The sequence below is a fragment of the Castor canadensis genome, chromosome X (assembly GCF_047511655.1).
Source record: "Castor canadensis chromosome X, mCasCan1.hap1v2, whole genome shotgun sequence".
In the NCBI taxonomy this organism is placed as follows: Eukaryota; Metazoa; Chordata; class Mammalia; order Rodentia; family Castoridae; genus Castor; species Castor canadensis.
Genome location: NC_133405.1, coordinates 99,113,404 through 99,140,205, shown reverse-complemented (window position 1 = coordinate 99,140,205; position 26,802 = coordinate 99,113,404). Strand labels below are relative to the sequence as shown.

General features: G+C 42.0%; 1 protein-coding gene across 3 annotated transcripts in view; it reads left to right on the top strand.

The window, feature by feature from the left end:
- Znf81 (zinc finger protein 81) overlaps positions 1–26,481 on the top strand; it is a 135,034-nt gene extending 108,553 nt beyond the window's left edge. For 2 of the 3 annotated variants that reach the window (XM_074062849.1, XM_074062848.1), the window contains one exon: positions 9,765–26,481. In XM_074062849.1, the coding sequence (XP_073918950.1) occupies positions 9,765–11,473 (1,709 nt within the window). In that variant the 3' untranslated portion in view covers positions 11,474–26,481. The remainder of the gene's footprint in view (positions 1–9,764) is intronic. The other variant, XM_074062850.1, reaches the window with a different exon arrangement.
- The last annotated feature ends 321 nt before the right edge of the window (positions 26,482–26,802 follow it).

Genomic DNA, 26,802 nt, shown 5'->3' with positions numbered 1-26,802 from the left:
TCTCCACAATAGCCCCGAATAGCTGTGTTTTTCGCTATTATGGCATACACATCAAAATATATGGTCACAGGTTTGTTAGGGTTACTGACCCTAGTCCATTGATGAGGCTCCCAGCGCTGTGAAAGCTTCGGACTTCTAGCCATTGCTCTTGAGGGCGGTAGGTGGGGTTGAAGCACATATGCTGATTCCCATGGGAGCACACTAGATAAGTGGTGTGATTGTGAGTGCATGACCCAGTGACAGACCTGCACAGGAATAGTGAGTATGGAAAAGCAAAGTCCTAGTGACAACACTTCCTGCCTTAGTAATGTGCATACGTAGGTCACAGGAGGAGGGCTCCGGGGCCACAAAGGTAAACAGATCAGTAATAATAAACAGTAGTTATGCATCCTGCCCAAAAGACGTAGAAAAGAGCAAATAAAAACCTTTCACTGTGAGTCCAGTCAAGCAGGGGCGGTTTCTGCCAAACCTATGGTGAAGACTAGGGTAAGAAATAGAGCAACAGATACAGACAATGCATTACAGGGAAGTAACTGGTGTGGAAAACAGTCCTTTTGTCCCATTGGAGAGTCGACTCCTTAAGCTTCTGCCATGTGTAGACTAGTCAGCTTCCAGGGGTGACTAGAACATGGCTGTTATCCTGTTGTTCATGATCCCCTGTTGTTTGCTAGGAAGCGGAGTCCTGCCAAGGGAGGGTGCTCAGTTTCCAGAGGGTGATCTTACATGGTGAAGCCAGATCAGGGTTGCACTCCCACTCAAGATAAGCTGGCTTGACTCAGCTGTGGTTGGTCCAAGGAGAAATCTCTGCTACTTTAACTGCAGTAGGAGTAGACAAAATAACAACGAAAGGGCTTCTCCAATGAGGCATTAATGGTTGAACATTCCATTCCTTTATCTAGATGGCATCCCCTGACCTGTATGGATGTGAGGTAGTTGTTAGGCTATCAGGAATTCTCCCCTGGACCCAGTCATTAATCTTTGAGAAAGTTAACCTGATAGCCTGCATCTGCTGCCTCAATGTGAGGTTACCTATTTTCCTTAAGGTCCCCCTGTATGCCCTTGATTAAGGGAGGGTGGGTTTCCATAAAGGACTTCAAATGGTGAGAGCTCTGTTCATTTCGTGGGGCTAGACCTAATCCTTAGTAATGCTATGGGCAGTAATTGATCCCATTGCAGATGGGTTTCCTGACACAGTTTTCCTAACTGTGATTTTAGGGTTCTATTCATGCACTCCACTTTTCCTGAACTCTGGGAATGGTAGGCTGCATGCAACTTCCAGGTGATTCCTAAGCCCTTAGCCATCAGCTGTACCACCTCAGCCACAAAGGATGGCCCATTATCTAATCCAACTGACATAGATATTCCAAACCAAGGGATGATTTCCTTTAACAGACATCTAACCACCTCCTGGGCCTTTTCAGTCCATGTGGGAAAGGCTTCCACCCATCCTGAGAAGGTACAAATAAACACCAACAGATATTTGCATCCTCAAACTTGTGGCATTTCACTGAGGTCCATGATCAAGTTTTCAAGAGTAGTTCCACCAACACTCTGGGCACAAGGGGGCACTCTTGACCCTTGTCTGGGAATATTTTTGGTGTATAAGGTATATCTCTCACATATTGCCTTACTTATGCTGGAGAGCCTGGGGACATAAAAATGTTGGGCCAGGGTGGTCTCAAGGGCTGTTAGCCCTGAATGAGTTCCTTCACGGAAATTCTTGACAAATGTAGGGGCCAGTGACTCACGTATGGCAATGCAACCATCAGCAAACTTCCACCATCCATTTGATAGAAAATTTCCCTCCTCAGTCTTAAACCAAGCCTGTTCTTGTGGTGTGTACCCATTCAGCTAAGGGCCATGGGAACAAGGCAGCCATCAAAACAGTTGGGGCTGGTCCCCTTGTGAGGGCCACTTGTTTGGCCTCCCTCTCAGCTTTCCAGTTTCCCCAGGCAATTGTTGGATCTCCCTTCTGGTGCCCTCAGCAGTGTATAACTGCTACCCGTTTAGGTGCCCATACAGTGTCTAGCAGTTCAAGGATTTCCTGCCCATACTTGATACTTTTTCCTCCCAAGTTAATGAGTCCCCTCTCTTTATATAGGGCCCCATGGACATGAATGGTTGTGAAGGCATATTTAGAGTCAGTGTAGATGTTTACCCATATTCCTGCAGCAAACTGGAGTGCCTGCTTGAGAGCAACAAGTTCACCCTTTTGGGCAGAAGTCCTGACCAGCAGCAAGTGAACCTCAATAATTGAGTACAAAGTCACCACTTCATAACTGGCAAAGCAGGTGCCATCCTAGATAAAGATGCTGCCATCTGTGAAGTATTCAACATCTGGATGCTGATTGGTTGATCAGTTAAATCTGCCTGGCTCTAGAATACCTCATTAATAATCTCTAAGCAGTCATGCTCCAGGGGGCCTAAGTCAATTGGCAATAGAGTAGCCAGGTTTAGAGTCTTCACAATCTCCAGCCGGATGCACAGGTCTTCACACAGCATACTGGTATTTGACCATCCAAGAGGTAGTCAGCCAGTAATTTTCCTGAGTGTCAGGACAGAGTGGATAACTCAGACAGTGAGTTCTTGTCCTAGGTTGAGCTTATCTGCTTCTGTTACCAGGGCAGCAGTGGCTGCCAAAGCACTCAGTCACAGTGGCTAGCCTCAGGAAACGGAATCAAGTTGCTTTGATAATAGGCCACCAGGTGGTGCCAGGAACCTAACAGCTGGATCAAGACTCCTACAGCTCCCAGTCTCTCCTGTACATATAGAAAGAAGGGCTTCATCACATCTGGCAGGCCCAGAGATGGACGTTTGTGAGTGCCTTTTTGATTTATTTAAAGGATTTCTCTTGTTCCCTTCCCCATACCAAAGGCTCCTGTTTTCACCCCTTTGTGGCTTCATAGAGGGATTTGGCCAAGAGGAAGTAGTTAGGTATCCAGATTCCACAGAAACCTGTGCTTCCAAAAATTCTCTCATTTGTCTGCGGTCTGAGGGGCTGGGATGGAACATACAGCCTGTTTCCTCTCAGGGCCAAGCCTGCATTGCTCCTGGGACAGGTGAAAGCCAAGTTATTTGACAGTGTTTTGGCAATTCTGGGCCTTTTTCCTAGAGACTTTGTATCCTGCCTCCTATAAAAGAGAAAAGAGAAGGCGTGTCCCTTCCATACAGTCCTCCCAAGTTGGTCCTGCCAGCAGGAAGTCATCTACATATTGGAGGAGTGTATGGCTGTGCTGGTTGGCTGAGAAGCCTTTTAGGTTGGATGCCAGGGCAGTTCCAAAAATAGTGGGTGAATTTTTGGAACCTTGTGGCAGCCAAGTCCAGGTTAGTTGCCCCCATTCCCCAGTGTTGGGATTTTCCCATTGGAAAGCAAAAATGGGCTGGCTCTCATCCAGGAGGATGCAGAAGAATGCATCTTTAAGATCTAAGCAGGTAAATACTTTGCCTCGGCTGGGACAAGGCCTAAAAGCATGTATGGATTTGGGACTATGGGGTGCAAAGTGACAGTTGCTGAAATTACTGCCCAGATGTCCTGAACTGGCCTGAAATCCTCAGTACCCAGTTTCTGGACTGGTAATAAGAGGCTGTTCCAGGATGACTGACAAGGTCACAGGATCCTATATTTTAGGAGTTTGTCAAAGTTTTTTGAATTCCAGTCTGGGCCTTGGGAGGAATGAAGCCAGGGTGACCCCTGGCTTTAGTTCCACCACTACTGGGGGCACATTTCGGGCCAGACATGAGGGGTTATCTTCAGCCCATACACCTGGAATCTTGAAGGGAAGCTCAGGAATCCCAAGGGAAGCTCAGGGGCATAGAACTGCCATTCCTCCTTTTGTGCAGCCGTGAGGATTAGAGTCTTTGCCTCAGGTCCTCTCAACTTTAAGGCTGCTGTGCCATCCGAATCAAAAGTTACTTGTGCCCTCAGTTTGCATAGCAAGTCGCTGCCCATCAGGCTCACAGGGCAATCGGGGAGATAGAGGAATTCATGCCTTACTTTATGACTCCCAAGATCGCATTGTCTAGCCATTAGGAAGGGGTTGTGGACCCCATCCCCTGTGACCCCAGTAGTAGTTGTATGCTTGTTGGAAAGAGGGTCCAGTGGTTGGGTCACAACTGAACATTCAGCACCCATGTCCTCCCTAAGGTCAACAGGATTGCCTCCTATTTCATTCGGACCATAGGCTCCTAGGGACTCAATAGAATAGAGCCCACCCAGTCTGTCGTAGTCCTCCTCATAACCTTTCAGGTCTGCCAGACTGAAAATGTTTTCTTCCCAGGGTTGGCTCCCCTACAAGTGGGCTGATATTTTCCTTTGATGACCTGGCCTCTGCCTCTACTCTGGGGGGCTTTTGGGGAGTCCCCGGCCCTCTTGGGACATTCATCCTTCCAGTGTCCTTCCTGATGACAGTAGGCACATTGGTTTCACCCCAGTTCCTCCCTAGGGTGGGGGTGTCCTGGGGGCATTTGCCGTCACCCTCAGGGATTGCCTCTGCCTCTGCCTGGACTTGCTTGCACACCTGACTGTCCAGCAAGGGCTGCTGCAAGGAGGTCCATGTTCCTTTTCATCTTCCTGTCGGCCTCTTGCTTAGCCTCCTGATCTCAATTGACAAAAATCTTTGTGGCCACCTCCAGGAGCTGGCTGGCATTCATTCCAGTGAATCCTCCAATTTCTGTAATTTTTGCCTTATGTCTCCCTGGGCCTGGCCAACAAAAGTGGCCACTGGTTTTCAGTGGCTTCTGGGTCAAAGGGGGTGTACAATGGAAGGCCTCACACAAACACTCATAGAACTGTCTGGGACTCTCATCTGGCCCTTGGAGGACTTCTGATGTTTTGCTCATGTTTGTGGCCTTTTCCCCTCTTTCCTATGCCTCCCAAAAATGCCTCCTGACACCGTTCAAGTCACTGGTAATGTTGGCTATTATTGGGCTCCCAATGGGGGTCTTCCTTGGAGAAATTGGCCTGAGTATATACTTGGGCATTTAGGGTGCCTTCAGGGACATGATCTTCTAGCCACTTGAGAGCTGCCAGTGTTATACGGCACTGCTGTTCAGTATTGAATAGAGTCAGGAGAAGCTGTCAACAGTCTGTCCAGGTGGGTGATGAGTCTGGATGATAGACTGCATCAAATCAATCAGAGCCCAAGGCTTTTCATTGAAGGAGCAGGTATGATGTTTCCACTTGAGGAGGTCTGTGGTGGTAAAGGACTGATAGACAAATACCTGTCCTTCTCCTTGTATATGGCCTTCCTGATCATAATACATGGGGCTCTGGGCTTCCCTCAGGGGCATCTGCAGGGTAGCAGGAGTCTGAGGAGAGGAGGGGTCCTCACAAAGACTAGTTAGATGCTCTCGATCAAGTGGGGGATGTGGGGTGAGCACTGGCAGACTCAGAGTGGATATGGAATCCATAGGGCTCAGGGGGTCAGAGGATTCAAGGCCCTCCAGGCTTCCAAACCAGATTTTACAGGTGTGGAGGTGGGGGTGCAGAACTGGGCACTGGTGGCAGAGGTGGATAAAGTGGCACATAGAGGAGTGGTGTTTCCTCAGGTTCCTCAGCCAATATAGGCTCCTTTGCTTTCTCTCTACACTTGGAAGTTGTGGCCACCCTAGCTTGATAAGACCTTAGCCATGTGGCCTGGCTGAGAACAGCATCCTGCCAGCCAACACAGGGGAATTTCTCTGGGTGTCTGGGATTTCCTACAATTACCCTATAAACTTCATTAACCACAGTTTTATCTAGTAACCCTTCTGGGGGCCACCCTACACCAAGAACAGGCCAATCTACTTCACAAAGGACCTTAAGCTTGGTAGGAGTTAACTTAACTCCATAGTTCTCCATTAAATCTCTTTTTAAAGTTTTTAACCATACACTGCAAGGGAGTGCTTTTACTCTGACTTCCACCCATCTCCTTCCATTACCAGCCAGCAAGACCAGACACAGTGGGGTGGGGATTGGAAGAGCATTTACTTTGTCCTTCTCCAGCCACTCCCCTTGTGGGGATTAGGTGTCTCTTTGGCCATAGTAAGTCTGTATAAAGCCCGGACCAGAGGCCCTGTTAGGCTCACCCTTGAACACACGAGTTCGCCACAGACCTATGGATTGGGACTCCTCACTTGCTTCTCAGCTGGGCTGCCTCTCAGGCTTGCACTTTCACACAGCACAGTACTTCCACCCCACTCCATGAACCTGACAGACACGGTTTCACCCCCAAAAGGCAGTTACTATTGGTTTCTGGGAGGTGATCAATCTCCCCTTCTGCCTCCTGAGGCAGGCCTGAATTCGAACCCAGGTTCTTACCAGTCTGACAAGCAGTGCTCCCCTCCCCTCACTGGTTCCTGCACCTCACCAGGTTCCATTGTGCATCTGAGGCCTTCACCACAACTTGCTGGGAGGATGAGTCCCTGATCAAGCTTTCCATTGGTGCCTGGTGAAATCTTCTCCCAGCAGGTCCAGGGGATACACCCCAGCAACAAGGGAGGTGATAAATCACCGTCTCTGTAATCCCAGCAAATGAGCCCCCAAGAAATGTTGCAGGAATCACAAGCTGAGATATGAGACACTGAGGCAATTTAGCAGGAAGCAACATTTTATTATGCTGGCACAGACCCAGTGGACTTGTGTCCAAAGCCTGAGCCCCGAGAACAAAGGGGTCTCACCTTATATACCCTTGTAAGCAGATTACAGAGGCAAAAAGCAAGGTCTAATCCACATATAGTTATATTCAATTCTATAGGCTACTTTACCCTAGTGCTATGTAACTGTCCCCCTCCCCAGTGCTACGGGACCCTCTCCACGTTCAGATTCCTCAGGTTTTATCTCTCTGCTATGCCATCCCTACCTCCCTGCTACTTTATCTGAACTTAGGCCTAGTCTGTTTTCTTCCGATCCTCCTTCCTGCTACACCACAGCAGGTCTACCAGTCTGTAGCAGAAGCCAGCTGATTTACCATGGGGTGGAAGCTTTGGCTTCCCCCTTCCCCACCACTCACCCATACCCCACCATTCATCAACCGCCCCACACACACCGCCCAAAGGAGTTGAGGCTAGAATGGCAAAATATTTCTTCATTTTCTGTCTCCTTTCTGTTTCATCATCCCTCTTTGTGGTTCTCAATGTTCTTCCTCTCTTTTCTTTTCTGTTTGCAGACTCTTCTTTGTTATCCAGACTCTTATTCATGGGGTCTGATGGAGAAAGTATCTACTGCTCCCCATCTTGCCCCCGCTCCCTGCTGCAGATTGACTGCTCTCCCCCATTTCTTTTCCCCATTCCTCATCCCCCAAATGCTTTTGCTCCTAGTGAGTTTGAAAGTCTCCAAAAAATAAGAGTTTTATCTTATTTTCATTAATCAAATGCAAATCATGAAGAAAACAACAATATTAACTAATAGAATTTGTGGTGGAGAAGAACAGAAGAGAATTTTGCCCTGTTTCAGAAGAATTTTTAAATTTTTTACTGAGTGGAATTCAATGGAACATGGATTATTATCAGGAAGTAAAGACAATGGCATTGAATATTAAAGTGCTCACCCTCTGCAGATTTTAACAGAAGTCTATTAAAATGATTAGCAAAACGAATAGCATGAAGCGTGTCTGTTTTGTAGTTCAGGAAAAATGTCTTCCTAGCAATATGATCAGATTAATTTTCGAAGAAAAATATGCCTAAACTGCTTAATGAAGCACACATACCTTTTTAAATGCCATAAAAGAAAATGCTAAGCGGGCTTAATGGAGGAAGAAGTCATGCATATATCCTGAGGTTTGATAATAAACTGGAGTTTTGAGGCATTTTTCTGAGTGATAAGTACAGTGTAAGCTTCTGTGAGCAGCCCTTTTTTTTCTTGATGGATACCTCTTCATTTACATAACAGGCATAGAATCTGTGGGCTCAGGGGAAGTGTAGAGTTTTTACTGTGGAATCAAACTTCTTATAAAGGATATTGGCACTAGTGAGCTAAATATTGTCTGCTATAGCAAAGGGCTATCAGTTAAATAAAGTGAAAGTCAGAACAACTTCTATACCATACCTAGGAATACAGTAATATATCTTCAGTATAAATTAAGGCCAAATATGAGAATTAAAAATACAACTTAATTTTGTAAATGTCATAATTTACTCCCAGAGCAACAATAAGAAGAATAAATAAATACAACTTAATAGTGCGGACAGCCGGGCGCCAGTGGCTCATGCCTGTAATCCTAGCTACTCAGGAGGCAGACATCAGGAGGATCAAAGTTCGAAGCCAGCCTGGGCAAATAGTTCAAGAGACCCTATCTTGAAAAAACCCATCACAAAAAAGGGCTGGTAGAGTGGCTCAAATTGTAGGCCTTGAGTTCAAGACCGAATACTGCAAAAAAATAATAGTGCGGGTAATGGGGGGGTGGGTAAATACAATCAAAGTACCTCATGTACATGTATTCAAATGTCAAAATGAAACCCACTATTTTGCACAATTAATATACACAAAAAAGAATAGGAGAATAAGGTTATAAATGGAACACGTCTGGAGTACAGTGTCAAACTGATTAAATGGTAGAAACTGGAATTGATGTCACAGAGCATTCTAAATATGTAAAATTACTCACTGACTAGGTCAGTGGTAAAATTTTTCCATTTCACAATATTTATTAGGAATCTAACATATCTTATGAACTGTACAGAAAATAGACACACCTGTGGTACTGACTGTGCAAGAGCATAATGTATCGGTTATGTTAAAGTGATTTTGCAGTGATAAAGAGATTACAAGATACTGTGACTTAAATACTAAATAATTTTATTCCACTCTTGTAGAAAGCCTCATCGCTCACATTTGTTCAGGGGTCCAGGTTCCTTCTATACATGAATCCTCCTCTTAGGTTTTTTTCTCGCATCTGCATGTTTGAATCTGTGTTGTTGCCAAGTTCAGATTTTAGTAAGTAGGAAGGCAGAAGTGGGTGTGGAGAAAACATGCCTCCTATCCTAATACTCTGGTTTGAAAGTGACACCCATCATGTCCTTTCATGATGATTAGAACACTGTCACGTGGCCACATGATTCTTCAAAAGGAGGATGAGATGACTAGGCAGTCATCTTCCTCACTATTAATGCAAAAGAATGTCAGTTTCTATCACAGATGGCTTATCTTCTCTACTAGTTTATACTTCTCATTGTGTGTGTGTGTGTGTGTGTGTGTGTAAGTCCAAGAAAACAGTTACCCCTAGATAGAGAACTGGAGTGTAGACATCCATTTATTATTTGTGTAGGTTAGTATGGCTCGACACAGCAAGAGGAAGCAGCAAGATTAGTGAGGATTTCAAATCAAAAAGTAATGAAGACTTAGACTATGATCCACCTTCTCTGTGCCTAAAACCCTTGTATTACTTGTCTTCTGTCCAACCTACCTGATAGCCAGGCTTCCTACCAATACAAAGCTAGACTGCTTGTGCTGAGCTCAGTCTACAATACTTAATAACCAGGTTTTTTGGTACATCATATAATCATTATGGATTTCACTTTCCCTATCTACAAAAGATGTATAATAACAGTATATACCTCATAGAGCCTTCGAAAGGATGAAATAAGTTCATACATGTATATTTCTTACAATAATGCCTGTAATAGTATGTTGTCATATAACAGGTGCTCTGTATTTCTTGTCACCCTTGCCACCATCATCATAAAATTTACTGATTACCACGTGTTCAATTTGGATTATCTTGTGTGAACTTTTTAGTCCTCTGCTTTCTATTATTTATGTCAATTTTATTTTTTTTCTTTTTCTTTAGATGGGAAGTTTGGGATTAAGAATTTACGAAAAAGAATTTCTGGAAAAACTGTATTTCATAGTGAAATGGAACGTGAAGGTACAAGAGATGACTCACTATATTCCATTCTAGAAGAACTGTGGCAAGATACTGAAGAGATAAAAAGAGGTCAGGAAAAACAGAATAGCTCTCTGAGGAATGGTGCTTTTATCAATGAAAAAATACTGACTAACAACTGGGATTGTGAATATACTGAACTTGGAAGATACGTACATCCAAGCCCAAATCCTGTTCTCTCACAGAAAAGATCCCATAAGCATGACTCATTTGGGAAGCGTCTTAAGCATAGTTTAGACCTACATATTCATAATAAAAACAGTGCAGCAAAGAACTGTGATAAAATTATTGGCCACAGTCAAGTTTTCACCCAGAGCGCTTCTTGTGCCAATCATGAAAATACACACATGGGAGTGAAGTTCTGTGAAAGTAATCCATGCGGAAAAGTCCTCAGCCTCAAACATGCACTTAGTCAAAATCGGAAATTTCCTGTCGGGGAGAAAGCAAGCACAAGCTCTGAATTTGGGAAGATTCTCACCCAAAAGTCACACCTCTTTGCACCTCCGAGAATTCACGCTGTGGAAAGACCTCATGAACTTAGCAAATGTGTAAATGTTTTTACACAGAAGCCACTCCTCAGTATATACCTGAGAGTTCACAGAGATGAAAAACTATACATATGTACTAAATGTGGGAAGGCCTTCATCCAGAATTCTGAATTATTAATACATGAGAAAATTCATACCAGAGAGAAGCCCTATAAATGCAGTGAATGTGGAAAATCATTTTTCCAGCTGTCATCTCTACTCAGGCATCAGACATCTCATACTGGAGAAAAACTCCATGAATGCAGTGAATGTGGAAAAGGCTTCGCCCTGAACTCAGCCCTTAATTTACATCAGAAAATCCATACTGGAGAGAGACATCACAAATGTAATGAGTGTGGGAAAGCCTTTACGCAAAAGTCGACCCTCAGGATGCATCAGAGGATTCACACGGGAGAGCGATCCTATGTGTGTACCGAGTGTGGGCAGGCCTTCATCCAGAAGGCCCATTTGATTGCACATCAGAGAATCCATACTGGAGAGAAGCCTTATGGATGCAGCGACTGTGGGAAATCTTTTCCTTCTAAGTCCCAACTCCAGATGCACAGGCGAGTTCACACAGGAGAGAAGCCCTACACATGCACAGAATGTGGGAAGGCCTTCACCAACAGGTCCAATCTCAATACTCACCAGAAGTCTCACACTGGAGAGAAGTCCTATATATGTGCCGAGTGTGGGAAGGCCTTCACCGACAGGTCGAATTTCAATAAGCACCAGACCATTCATACTGGAGAGAAGCCCTACGTTTGTGGCGATTGCGGGAGGGCCTTCATCCAGAAGTCGGAGTTAATTACACATCAGAGAATTCATACTACAGAGAAGCCTTATAAATGCCCTGACTGTGAGAAATCCTTCTCCAAGAAACCACATCTCAAGGTGCATCAGCGAATTCACACAGGAGAGAAACCCTATATATGTGCCGAGTGTGGGAAGGCCTTCACTGACAGGTCGAATTTCAATAAGCACCAGACCATTCATACTGGCGATAAACCCTATAAATGCAGTGACTGTGGAAAGGGCTTCACCCAGAAATCAGTTCTCAGTATGCATCGCAATATTCATACCTAAAAGCAATCCCATTTCTTAAAAACGAGAGAGCCTTATCATAGAAGTCAGGTGTAGCATATATTATAAAGTTCATCTGAGACAGATCCTATGTGAATACACCGTATAAGAAAAAGTATTCATCAGGCTATCTCATATGAGGTGAGAAAATTTATTTAGAAGAGACCCTCTAAGAATGCACTGAAAGGGGGAACTTCCATATTTGTGCAACCTCACAAAATATAGTAGGATTCATTCTGGGAAAATGCTGTCAGTCTAATGCATTAGGAAAAACTTTCCTGTAGAAAGTATTATAAGGCAAATCGTTACCAAACTCTATAGAAAGGAGGTTTCAAAGTCATGTCAATGACAGTAGTGTTTACTGTGTTATAGTAAGTAAAGTAACAACACAGTGAAAGGTAGGACAACAAAATAATGCCTTTGACGTGTGAACCTCAGTTGTGTGGAGTCTTTATGGCAAAGCACTGCGTAACAGGAGGAATAATTGAATTCTTTTTCAAATTTAGAATTGTGTCTATGAAATGTTTGTTACTGAATATTTCTATCAAGTGAATCCACAGTTGAAAGTCACTTTTGTTTTGTATATGCAGATATAATTTTACGTGAACATATACATATAACCCTATCATTCATACTGGTGTCCATGACAGTGTTCCTACTCTCTTTCATTCTGGTACAAAGCAAAATAGGCACAGATTCCTCCCATCCTTTCATGCATGCCCCGTTGCAATGTTTCTTTGTTATTTCTCTTACTAAGAAGTAACTTCTTTTCCTCTGCTCCTTGACTTTGAACTTGGCCACGATGCTTGCTTTGGCCCGTGGGTATTAGTGAAGACATTTAAAAAGAGACTTGAGAAATGTGGATGCCTTCCTTGAGCATTATCCTTTCTCTCTGCTCTGTGGCATCCTGCGACCTCCGTGTAAAGGAGATCAGATTGCCCTCCTGCGGGTGAGAAACCACACAGGGCAGAGGCAAGCAAGCCCAACTCACATCCTGTAAAGCAAGTAGCCTGCCACATATCAGACATGGAAGTGAAGCCTTCCTAGACCTCCAGCCCCACCCAGCCCATCCCAGAATAGCCATATTAGTTATCATGAGCTACATAAGATGACTGTTGTTTTGTAAACAATGACATTGGGGTGAGTTTGTTGCATAGTGCATGTGTGTGGAAGATATTAGATGGTACCATACCCAAACATAGAGTGGCATTATCTTTGGGCCTGGACATCAGGTGGAAACCAGGAAAACTGTTAGAAAAAACAGCACCTGTGATTTAGTAAGGAAAAAGAAATTTGCAAAACAGTAGCCGTGCTATGTGGGAAGAGAGAAAATACACCAAATGAACTTGTGCATCTGGCGAAGGAGATTTGCCTCAGGATTTGGGAAGTGTCCACTTGCTTTTTAGCTGCATATGATAAGGTATAGAAAAAGATAAATGGATTAATGAAATAACTGCCCCACTGGCAAGCAGAAGCAGATGAAATACAGAAAGGCTGGGCCTTGCTGGAATGGGACATAACTGTTCCACAGAAGTAATCTCTCCAGCCATCAAAATATTCTCAAGGTAAAAATGTCCTCAGGAAAGATCAGTCATGGGCACGTCTAAAAGACCCTTCATTACAATGTGTGAAATCTTGTATTGGTGCTTGCAAGAGCTAATGACTAGTGAACATATAAATATCTTTGTAATATTATCCTGCAGTAGCCTGACAGACTGCTCTAAATAGAGAGAGGCTTATATCTTAAAAAGAATTGTTAATTTGACATTTGAGCATGGGCTAAACCTAGGAAACCCATAAAGTTTTTCATTGAGTTTTACCAGTGAAACTACCTCTGTATTGGCCTTAAAGGGACTAAAAATTCAAAATGAAAGATGCCCTCTAATGTCTATGAAGAGGATGCAAGCGGAGTTTACTCAGCTGCAAACATGGACCATTTGCCATGGGAAATGAAGGACATCACAGGGGGAAGACCCAACAACCACATATTAAAACGGACAAGGAGCCATTCCCAGCGAAAACTGTGCCCTAATCAAGAAGCACTATCTGCCCCTGGAGCACGCGGGACCTGGCAACTTTGCTGTGTAGGATTGCACAATTACCTTGTTACGGAACAGCGACTAATCTGGGTGTCTTGTTCCTCTTTTTGAATTGAAGTATCTATTGCAGTTATCCTATCCCTAAATCACTCCGTGTGTGTGTGTGTGTGTGTGTGTGTGTGAAGGGAGTTAAATAAGTTGTCATTTAACTCACAGGTGTCTGTATCAAGAAACTAAGAAACTGAGAAACTGCCCATGGAACCTCAGCCACATCTGAACCTGATACGGAAGATTTGAAATCATGGCTTTGAAACTGATGTCATAATTTTGAATGAGCTATTTGGAGGCCCTGGAATTGGCCGGAACATATTTTGCATGGAGTGGTAATGTGAAGAATTTGCAACCATAAGATACACTGTGTTTTAAAAATGCAACGGAGTTCTCCAATTTCTATATGTATGTCCCTTTTCAGCCTTTATTTCTCTTTGTATTTCTGTTGATCTGCCTTCAAGCATGCTGATTTTTCCCCTTGCCCTGGCTCTGTCAAGTCCACTGATGAACTTATCGAAGGCATTCTTCATCTCAGTTACGTTTTCTTTTTTCTTCTTAGTATTTCCACTTGGCTTACAGGTTTCCTGTTGCTACAGAAATTCCCCCAGGCATGTTGCTTCCATTTTCCATTATTTCCGCTGTCTTAGTATAGACTACTATAACAAAGTACCACAGATTAGGAGTTTATAAACAACAGAAATTGTTTTTTGCAAAGTGCTGAAGGCTGAAAATCTGAGATTGGAGTGCCAGCATGGTCAGGTTGCGGCGAGGGCCTTCTGGATTGCAGACTGTCAACTTCTTGTTACAGCCTCACATAGAAGAAAGACAGCTAGAGAGTTCTCTGGGATCCCTTAGGGCACTAATCCCATTCATGAGGGCTCTACCCCAAGACCTAACTACCTCTCAAAGGCCCGACCTGATACCATCACACACTGGGGACTAAGATTTCAACATACAAATTTTAAGGGGACACAAATGTCAATACTGCATTTTAACATATTAATCATAGTTATTTTAAGTACATTCCAGTAACTTGACCAACTGAGTCTGGCTCTATCTCTTGACAGTGGGTTGCTTTCTCCTGCTGTTTTGCATCTAATAATTTTTGGTTGGATGTTGAACATTGTATGTAGAATAGCATAAACTGAGATAAATCGTATTTATTCCCAGAAATAGGCCTGACTTCTCTTCCGATAGGCCATTAGTATGGTGGGATCAAGTCAGGAGTTGGGCTGCGTTTGGGTTTTGTTGTTACTATTGTGACTTTCAGTGTGACTTCTAATTCCTCCTCTGTTTATGTTTGGTTTCCTCCAGAGATTCTTTTCTCAATGTTCTTAGGCCACACTTACTTTAGGCCTTTCCTGTGGGTCTGCGTCTCTCCATACTCTCACCTCTTATTAAGACTGCTGTTTTCACTGGGTGTTTGCCGATCTGGTATGGAGTGGGGAGGACTTGTCTTGTGTCAATGGTTCTGAGGGAGGATTTTTTTTCAGTGATCCTGCCCCTCCTCCACTGGTGGAAGTTGTTTTTTGTTTTTTATTTGTTTGTTTTGGCAATACTGGGGGGTTGGACTCAGGACCTCATACTTGCTATTCAGGTGCTCTACCACTTGAGCAATTTCGCCAGCCCTTTTTTCTTTAGTTATTTTTGAGATAAGGTCTTGCTTCATTTCTGGGCCAGCCTGAACTATGATCCTCTTATTTGTGCTTCCCCACTTAGCTTGGGATGATAAGCACTTGGGTCTCACGAATTTATTGCCCAGGTTGGCCTCAAACCTTATTCCCCCCACTCTCCACCTCCCAAGTAGCTAGGGGTACAGGCATGAGCCACTGCACCCAGACTGTTTTTTTTTTTTTTTTTAACGACAGTGTCTCATTATGTAGCCCAGGCTGGCCTCAAACTCACAATCGTCCTGCCTCGACCTCCCAAATGCTAAGATTACAGGTGTGCATCACCCTGCCTGGCTCTGGTAGGTCTTTATGGTCTGGGCCCAGGATGGTTTCCTGCCCTTCCATCATAAGTAGATTTTTTTCCCTCTTCCTTTTTTCTAGTAACAGTGGATCTTCACCTGTGTCCTGGGGCAACAGGGTTTGCTCGACTGCCTCCCCACCCCCACCCCGTGGCTTAAGGTTTTTGTTCTGTAGGAGAGTAGGGTTCCCTTGGGGCTTTGTGTCCTTTCTCTTTCATCAGCTGTCCCCTTACAGGCCTGTACTACAGAGGGAGGCTTTCTCCAGTTTCCCACCCTACCCTCAGTGTCTTTTGTGAACACCCAATGGAAGACTGTGGAGAAAATCCTGGAAGAGGGGGCCAGCCACCCTTAGATCTACAACTCTCAGGGGTTCTATATCCTCTAACTACCCCACACCCTGTCTTTAGAAATTCACTAAAAATGCTTGCTGAATTTTTACTGCTTGTGTGGTGCCCCCTTCATGCTATGCCATAGGTGACCCAGTGATAGCTTCTGCATCCTTAAAGCACTTACTTTATATTTTGAGCTAATTTCTTACTCTGTTATCTAAGCTCTCTGATCAAGAAAAGTTGATTTTGTAGATGATTCTGCTTTTTTGTTGTTACGAGGATATGGGCAATGCTCTTTCAAGATGTCTACATCCTTGGCAAAATCCAGAAAGGTAGATAGTGTCCTGTGGCCACCACCACTAGAATGCATGCCCCCTTCCAATGCAGCATTGCCATTCCACCCATCAAGAAGTGGAGTCTATTTCTCCAACCCTTGAAACTGAGCTTGGCCATTCCTTTGGCCAATGTAATATTAGCAAATACAATGCTAGCAGAGGCTTGAGAAGTGTTTGCACTTTGAGGTTTGCCCACTCTCTACTCTTTGAAATCCTGAGCCCAAGTATGGAAAAGCCTAGACTGTGGTGTTAGATGGTGAGAGACCACATGGAGTAATGAAGCAGTCACAAGCCATCCCAACAACAACCAGATTTTCAACTGTCAGACATGTGACGTGAATGAAGCCATCCTAGCCATCCAACCCTGGTCAGTGCAACTGTAGTCAGCAGACTCTGGGGTGACCCTGAATGATCCCTCCCTCCTAGCCTTCAGACTCTTATATAATCCCATCTCCTTGAATTTGGGCTGGATATTTTGACTTGGTTCTAGTGACCAGAATGAGGAAAAAGCAATGGAATGTCACATCCAAGATTTGGTTACAAAAAGACTGTGACTTCTGTTTTGGGTGATCCCTTCGTTTCTCAGATTCCTCACCCTAGGGGAATCCAGCTATCATCTCATTAGGTAGCCCAGTGGAAAGGTGTACGTGAGTGAACTTGGGCGTATATCCTCTCCCAGTCTAACCTTCAGATGAGACCAATCCGTATAGCTTGACTAACATCCTGAGACACCTTTAGCCAGAAGCATCCTTCCGAGCCATACCTGAATTCCTGACCCACAGAAGCTATAATAAATGTTCATTGTTCTAAGCTGCTAAATTTTAGGGTACTTTGTTGCACACTAATAGGTTGGTAATACACTGTCCCAGACTAGGAAAGCTTTGCCATTCACCTCACTCATCCCATATAACTGAATCATGGATTAAAATGTTTGTTTTAAGGCACTAAGTTTTGAGTAGCTTGTACCCAGAAAAGTAACCAATACATTTACTACTGAATTTCTTCCTCCACTATTCTTCCCCAACATATACTCAGTACTTTTGTGCTGTACTCTGTGCTCATAACCATGGATGGACATTCATGTGTTACCGTGCTTATAATCAGCTATAACCTATATAAGGATTGTTTGCTTCTTTGGTTTTCATATTTTTTTAACGGTACTGGAGTTTGAACTCAGGGCCTCACACTTGCTAGGCAGGGGCTCTACGATTTGAGCCACTCTGTCAACCCTGACAAAACTGATTCTTCATTTTGTGACAGGCCATCGGTGACTTTGGTGGATGCTATTTGGGAAATAAATCTAAAGAAATCAGTTGGGCAAATGTGAAGGATTTTCTGAATTCAGATAATGTTACTTCACCATAAGGCAACTTTTCTGATAGAAAATTATTAGGTAATGGGACTGGATTATACTGTTGTTGCTGGCTTACCCCAAGACATGAGAGGGTCAACAGTAGAAATTACATGAGATTTGGGGGGGTTGAGGGGAAGGAACCTTTCTGAGTCTTTGGGGTTAGATACTGTGAAGGACAGATACAAAGGCATCCAGCAGGTCCTAATTTTCCTCACTCATGTCAACTCTATATCCAACCCTCCTTTCCATCCACCAGCCTGCTGACAAACAGTGTCCCCAGGCCCAGCACCAGACACTAGGCTTTGGGTCCACAAAGGCAACAACTTCTCATAGACTTCATCGGCAACCCTTCACAGCCCACTTCAGCAGCTGGGTGTGCCTGGAGTCTCAGATTTTCCTGAAAGCCACTCTGTGGCTTACCCTTTCTTATCTAACTTCCCCAACTACTCCTATAAATACCGTATGATCTAGTATTTTAAATGCCTTATTCTATAATACTCACAGTGATTATGCTTTGCTGATTGATAGCTCCATTTTCTCTTTCTGAGAACTTGGTAGATGTTATAAAATTGAGTAATGCCATTGAGAAGTCTTAGACTAATTTTGTTTTTTTTTTCTTGTACATAATGTACCTTTCTACCATATGATTTTATATATATATTTGCAGTAGTGAAATTTGAACTCACATCTTCATGCTTGCTAGTCAGGTGCTATACCACTCAAGCCACACCTCCAACTCTTGCTCTAGTTGTTTTGGAGACAGGGTCTTTTTTTTTTGCCCAGGCCAGCCTAGACCACAATTCTCCTATTTTATGCTTCCCACCATAGCTGGAATGACAGGCGCACACCACCACAGCTCAGCTGTTGGTTGAGGTGGGGGGGTCTCATGAACTTTTTGCCCAGGCTGGCCTTAAACTGCAATCTTCCCAATCTCAGCCTCCCAAGTAGCTAGGATTACAGGTGTGAGCTACTAGTGGCTAGCTCTTTTCTTGTATTCTTGAAGTTAAGGATCTGTGGAAGCACATGCCTTGGTCCTAACTTTGAGTATTTATTAATTTTACCTGAGTTACAGCAAGCCCATTCATTCCTGGAAATTTTATTTTCTTTACATTTTTTCTGACCCATTTCTTCTCTTCTTTGGGGCCATCAGTTGTGCATATGTTAAATATTTTTGTCAGTTTCTATATTTATTTTGTACCACTCTACATTCATCTAATATAATTATTCATTTTGGTTTTGTCTAGTTGAAAGGAGGCAATTCTGTATGAATATTTCAGACTTCTGCATGTTTGTACACTAACAACCAATTTGTTCTGATTTATCTACATCCCAGAAGAATAAAGAGAGAAAAGATCTCCCTCTGTAGCAAACCCCAGAGTAGATTTGGTTACATTCCAAGATAATAAAGTTAATGTCTCTATCTGAAGCAGTAAAATAATGTGATAGTATTTTCCTCCCATTTTTAGTTTTGTACATTTTCAATCATGTAAAATTATTGAAAGAACAATACAGTACACATCCACATAACTTCCATCTAGGTTTAACAATGTATGTGGAAATTTTCCTAAGATATTGATAGTATGATACAAATGTTACAACCTTACACCCCCGTGTAACTAAGCATCCATCTAAAAATAAGAACAATTCTCTTACATACTGATCTAAAAATCAGAACAACTCTTCTGCATCCTGGAATATTATTATTGGTCTAATTCTATGATATACCATACCCAGTTTATTTTCAAATTTCTCCCATTTTCCCCAATATCTATTTTCCAGTTTTATTGTTGTATAATTAGCATACAATGAATGGAACTTGCTTACAGCATTGAGTTTAAATGAGTCGATGAATTTTGACATAAGTTTTGCACCTTTCAAACCATCACTACAATAAAAATAACACCCCATCACTCCCAAAAAGGTTCTTGTGTCTCTGTCATCCAGCCCTCTTCCCAACACTCTTTCCTCCATCATAGGCAGCCACTGATTTGTATTCTGATAAGGCTAATTTGCATTTTCTATACTTTTATATAACAAATTATACTGTAGAAACTCGTTTGACTTCATTCAGCATAATTATTTTCAAGTTGATTTGTGTTGTTACCTGTGTCTATATTCATTCCTTTTTATTGCTGAATGGTATTTCATTATATGAATATATTGAAATTTGTTTATCCTCTCACGTATTTATTGAAACTTGTGTTTCTAGCTTGGGGCTATTACAAATAAGATTGATAGGAACATTTGTGTGCAAATCTTTGTGTCAACACAGTTTGGATAAATGCTTAGGGATGAATAGCACAGTCCTGTGGGAGGTATATACATAACAACTTAGGAATTTGCCAAGCTGTTTTCCAGAGTAGCTGTACCATTTGCATTTCCACTAGCAGTAGGTAAGCATTCCAGTGGCTTCATATCTTCACCCTCACTACATATGATTACTATTCTTCATTTTAGCTATGTGTATTCTGTTCTACTTTTTTTTCTTTTTTCTTCTGGTGGTACTAGGATTTGAACTCAGAGACTTGGTTTTGCTAGGCAAGCACACTACCACTTGAGCCACACCCCACCTTGAGTGTACAGTCATCTCACTATGGTTTGAATTTATACTTCTTTAATAACTCACGCTGTTGAGCATCTTTTTCTTGTGTTTACCATCTATATATCATCTTGGTTGGCGTACCTTTTAAAATATTTTGGTCATAGTTTTTTAGGATTGGGTGTTGATATGTTGCCCAAGTTGGTCTTGCCCATGGGCGATCCTTTCAACTCAGCCACCATACTTGGACAGCTCCCCATTTTGAGAGTGGGTTGTTCTATTGTTGAATTGTATTTCTTGTTTATCCTAGATACAAGTCCTTTGTTGGATGTATATTTTACAAACTTTTCTCCTACATTTGCCTTTTCATTTAAATTCCAAAAGGGTAAAAGGTTTTAATTTTAGTAAGTCCAATTCATTTTATTGACATAATAATTGTACATTTTAATAGGATACACTATGTATTGACCAACTCATGGCACTTAGGTTATTCATGGTGTTGAACATTTATCATTTCTTATGAAGAGGAAATTCAAAATTATTCTAGCTATTTTGAACTCTATGACGCATTATTGTTAACCATAATTACTTTTTTATAAAAGAATATCAGAGCTTATTCCTCTGATTTATCTGTGATCTCTCCCAATCACCTTTTCTACCCTATTCTCCCCAACCTCTGTTAATCACTATTTTGCTATTTCCATGAACTCAGTTTTTTTTTTCAATTCCACACGAGTGAAATCATGTCTTTCTGTGTCTGGCTTACTTCACTTAACGTTATGATCTCCAGATCGATCCATGTTGCCACAAATGACAGGCATTTGTCCCTTTTTATGATGGAATAGTAATCTATTGTGTATACATACAAGATTCTTTTTACTCATTCAGCCATTGATGGACACCTTCCTTGGTTGATTCCATACCTTGGCTATTGTGAATAGTGCTGTAATTAACATGGGAGTACAGGGATCTCTTTGATAAATTCATTTCATTTCATTTGGCTATGTAGCCAGTGGGATTGCTGGATCATACAGTAGTTCTATTTTTTAATTTTTTGAGACCCTCCCATAGTGTTTTTCACAACAGCTGTACTAATTTTATGTTCTTATCAATAGTGTATAAGAGTCCCATTTCTCCACATCCTTGCCAGCATTTCTTATTCCTTCTCTTTTGTTTCGTTTTTGTGTTTTGAGACTAGAGTCTCACTATGCAGCACAGGCTGGCCTCAAACTCACAATCCTCCTGCCTCAGTCTCTCAGGTGCTAGGATTATAGTATATACCACCATACTCAGCTTCTCTTTTTGAATGTAGCCATTCTAACTGGGTAAGATGATATTTCATTGTGGTTTTGATTTACATTTCCCTTATGATTAGTTTTGTTGAACATTTTATCATATACTTGGTATTGTGGTTTGAATATGAAATATTCCCCTGGCTCATGTTTGAATGCTTGGTCTTCAGCTAGTAGCACTGTTTTGGGAGGTTCTGGAAACCTTATGAGGTGGGACTTAGCTAGAGGAAGTGTATCATTGGGTGCAAGTCCTTAGGGGTATCTTGTCACCAGCCCCTTCCTCTCTCTCTGCTTCCTGTCCTACAAGAAGTGAAACACAGCTCCTACCATTCACTCCTGCCACCTTAATGCTCTGAAACTGTGCGCCTAAGAAAATCCTTCCCCCTTATGTTGTTCTCAAGTATTTGGCCATAGCCATGATAAAAGTAACTAATACACTTGGACACTAATATGTCTTCTATTTTCTTTTATGGTTCATGCTTTTTTGTCATGGTAAAAAAATTTTTGCAAAACTCAAGGTTATTAAGATTTAGTCTCTTTTTTTCTAGAAGTTTTATAATATTGACTTACATTTGGTTCTGTGATCCATTTTTATTTAATTTTGTATAGGATTTAAATCATTTCTAAAAGAGGTAGGTTCATTTTTCCCCATTTTTAGGTATTCACCCAAGATAAATAAAAATTTATGTTCACAATAAACCTGTCCATAAATGTTTTAAGTGGTTTTACTTATAATTGCCAGAAACTGAAAACAACTCGTATATCCTTCAATTGTGGTGATGTATATGGCTATGCACTTATAAAAACCTGTAAATGTGTGCCACAAAAGTGAATTTTACTACATATAAAAATTTCTAAAGGATGTGGGGGGAACTCAAAGTGGATTACAAACCTTTTTAAAAAGAACCTATCTGGGGCTGGAGTGTAGCTCAAGGCAGAGCACTTGCTTAGCATGAGAGAGGCCTTGGGTTTGCTTCCTAGCACTGAAAAAATACAAAAGTGAAGCTATCTTAGAAATTAATAACATTCCTCTGAAGGTGTAGGGCAGAAAATACATAAAATAAATAACTCGAAAAGCCGTATTTTTATTGGATACCAGATAAGGATATAGACAAAAAGAACTGAACATAAAGACTATTCTCTAGCTAGTAAAGTTGTTTCTTCTAGGTTTATGGGTTAGCAATTCTGAAATTTCTCCATGTTGATACTAGAACTGAACAAATAAGTAATAGAGCATAGTCAGTGAGGGTCAGATTTGTGAATGGCAGTGAAAGAAGTTAACTAAGGAATTAAAGAGGTTAGAATGAATCCTGTGGTGTTGGATTAGAATCATAGGCAGAAAGAGAGAAACATGAGTGTACCATACATATATTTCCAGACTTCCAAGTTAGCTGAGGGGCCTAGAAACAATAATACAGTAACTCAGCATCAATGATCATAAATAGCAACCAAATTTGTTTCTAAATACCATGTTTTTGGATACAGGATCTCGCTATGTGGCCCAGGCTGGCTTTGAACTCCAAATCCTGGTGCCTCAGTCTCTCTAGTGCTGGGATTAGAAGTGTGTCTCGTGACCCTGGCCCTAAATACTATTCTTTAATAAAAAGAGTTCCTTAAAAAAGTAGTTGAATTGAGGCAGGGAAATGCAAGATGAGAGACAGAGCATCCTGAAGTCTCAGAAAGTAAGGAAGTGTGCAAAAGCGCTGGAGGCATAGCAAAAGAGCCACCCTGAAAGAGCTTGCAATGTTCGAGGCTGGAACAATTTGTGAGAGGAAATGTTAAACAGTGACAGACTGTCAAACCCCAGTTCCACCAAAAAACTGACAGGGTGTAACTGGAAGATCCAGATAAGTGTATGAGCCTAAAATGTTATGAATAAATGATTGAATAATAAATAGGAGAGGGACAATTCTTCCTTATAAAATAATTCCTTTTAATAAATCAGAAAGAATGAGGGAAATAGAAAACCACTGTTAGAACACAACAGTAAAGGCCAGGCATGGTGACACATGCCTGTCATCTTAGCTAAGTAGGAGGCATAGGTAGGAGGATCATGGTTTAAGGCCAGCCCTGGGCAAAAAATATGCTAGAGCCTATCTGAAAAATAACTGAAAAAGCAAAAAAGGGCTGGGCACATTGCTCAAGTGGTATTGCACCTGCCTAGCAAGTGCAAGGCCCTGAGTTCAAAATCCTACTGCCACCAAAAAAAAGAGACAACCACATTAATAATGGTTGCAAAAGACCCACAGATTTGTGCTCAAATGAGTGGGTGAAAACCTGAAGACAGTGTATTTGTATAGTTTCAAAGTACTTCTCAATTACAAACAGAAAAATAGTAACTATGGTAAAGAAATTCAGCAGACAAGATCAAGGTTAATATCCCCAGAAACATGATAGATCATTATGTGAGCCTGCTACAGTGCACTGAAAAGAGCACATCACTGCTGTAATATTCCTGCCAAATATGTAATTACAATGTAATAATAAGAAAACAGAAGACAAAGTCAAGTTGAAGGACATTCTGCAAAAGATCTGACCACTTTTCTTCAAAAGTGTCAAGATCATGAAAGATAAAGACAAAAGGACTGTCACAGATTGGAGGGGAATAAAGTGACATGAGATGTACATTCCATGTATGTCTTGGATTGAATCCTTAATTATGAAAGATGTTAGCATGAGGGGAAACTTGGAGAAGGGAATATAAGGACTCTTATTTTTCAACTTTATGTCTAAAATTATTTCAAAACAGTTAAATTTCATGGAGGACTGGGGATGTGACTCAGTGGTAGAACACTTGCCTAGCATGCACAAGGTCATGGGTTCTATCCCCAGCACTGGAAAAAAATTCGTGAGTGATCAAAATCAACAGAAGCTAGGAACTGCTGGTCACGTGGAAAGTATGTGCTTAACTTTACAAAAAACTGGTGCCTGTTTTCTAAGGTGATTATACCATTTTGCACTCTGCCAAGATTTTATGGGAGTTCCAGTCACTGCACTATCTTCACCAGCACTCGATAGGTCAGTGTGTATTATTGTGGTCAGCTTCTAATATGGCCCCAATGACACCTACCTCCTCATATTTACTCCCTTCTGTAATCCCCTCCACTTGAGTATAGGCTGGACATAACTGACTAAAGTGATAGGAAGATATTTCACAGCCTAACTTAAAAGATTGTGGCTTCCACCTTGGGCACTGCTTGGATCACTTACCCTGACAAGAAAAAAAAGATTACATGTTTTGAATGTCCCTGTGCTAGTTGGCTTTCTGTTGCTGTAATAAAATGCCTGGGAAAATCAACTTAAAGGGAAGGAAGGTTCATTTTGGCTCACGGTTTCAGAGGCTTCAATCCATGCTTGCTTGCCTCCATTGCTTTGGGCCCCTAGCAAGGCAGAACATCACAGTGTGGAGTGTGTGGTGAAGCAAATCTGCTCGCCTCATAACAGCTGGGAATCAAAGAGAAAGGAAGGGACCAGCATTCCAATATTCCCTTCAAGGGCATGCTCCCAGTGATGTAACTTGCTGCCACTAGACCCCACATACTAAAAGGTTCTAACATCTCTCAATAGTGCATCAAGTTGGCAACCAAGTCTTTAGCATACGGGGTAATTTCAGATGGAAACCATAATGAACCCTGTGGAGAGGCTCACATGCTATGGAAGGAGTGATATCCTCTGTTCAGCAGCCACATGTGTGAGCTTAGAAGTGTGTCCATTCAACCCTTCAAGATGTCTATATCCCCAGGTGACATTCTGACTGCTGCCTCCTGAGTAAGAGGCACCCAGCTATGCTATACTTTTTTTAGGGGGGTGGTACTGGGATTTGAACTCAGGGCCTCAGACTTGCTAGCCAGGCACTCTTCCACTTGAGCCATGCCCCCAGCCCTTTTGACTTCAGTTATTTTTCAGTCAGGGTCTTGCATTTTTGCCCAGGGCAGGCCTGAACCACAATCCTCCTATCTATGCCTCCCATATAGCTGGGATGACAGGCATGAGCCAGTATGCCTTGCCACTCTCAGATTTTTTTATTTTCTTTTTTTTGTACTTTTATTATTTTTGTATTATTGTTGTGCTGGGGGTACACTCTCAGATTCTTAATCTACAGAAAATGTCATAAACTGCTAAATTTGGGGATGATTTGTTACTCAACTATTGATAACTAACGTACATTTAATTGAGTTACTATCCTTTAACTTTCACATTTGCCAGAATAAAACAGCAGTTGATAAGGGAATGGTAACACAAGCACTCTTATACAGTGATATTGAAAATGCAAAATAAGGATAGTTCTGCTCTTATGGGGCTAGTGTGACACTTCTAACTAAATTAGAAAAGTACTTACCCTTGATCAGTCAGTTCCAGTTCTGAGAATGTCTTCTATATAGATGTATAATGTAAAAAAATAAAGTACGTTAAAGCAAAAGGAACACTCATTGCTGGTGGTCATTTTGGAAGACACCTTGGCAGTTTCTTAGAAAACATCTTCTTGCTCTATGACCCAGCAATAGTGCTCCTTGGTATTTATCCGAGTTGAAAACTTTTGTACATACACAAATTGCACACACGTTTATAGCAGCTCTAGTCATCATTGCCCAAACTTGGAAGCAACCAAAATGTCCTTCACTGGATGAATGGATAAACAACCTGTGGTATGTCCAGATAATGGAATATTATTCAGCACTAAAAAGAAATGAGTTGTTAAGTGAGAAAAGACTTGGGGGGAACCTCAAGTGTATGTCACTAAGTGAAAAATGCCAATCTGAAAAGGTTACATACTGTATGATCCCAAGTATATGACACTATATTTTCAGGTTTTGAGGTGCTGGGGATTGATGGGGCCTTGACCATGTTAAGAACCGTCCCCAGCCCTGTATGGCCTTCTGGAAAAGACAAAACTATGGACACAGTTAAAACATCAGTGGCTGCCAAAGTTTAGTGGAGAAGGAGGGAAAACTAGGTGGAACAAAAGAGATTTTTAGGGCAATAACTCTATTTTGTATTATATGATAATGGTAGATACTTGTCACTATGAACTTGGGGTTGATTGTCACCTACTGCACTCCAAGTTCATTTAGTGTTGCTCCTGCTCATGTAAATCTGCTCAGACTCCTGAAACTCCTTCCATGGATATCACAAAAAGAGGAGCGAGGAGGGCTGGGAACACTACTCTTGAAGTGGCTGTGAGGAGGCGGTGGACAGGTCTATACACTATCCTCTGGAGATTCTGAAATGGAGAAATCTTGGATCTGTGAACGCCTGACCCATTTCTGCCTCCCTGAAGTTATTTTGCCTCAATTCCTAGCCCACCCCTCCATCACTCAGCCCATAGGTTATTAGCTGATAAACTTCGGTGAGAAACCCACCCACCTTTTTTTTCCACTCCTGTCTCCCCACCATTACACAAGCACCTCAACTCTGCTCTGGTGG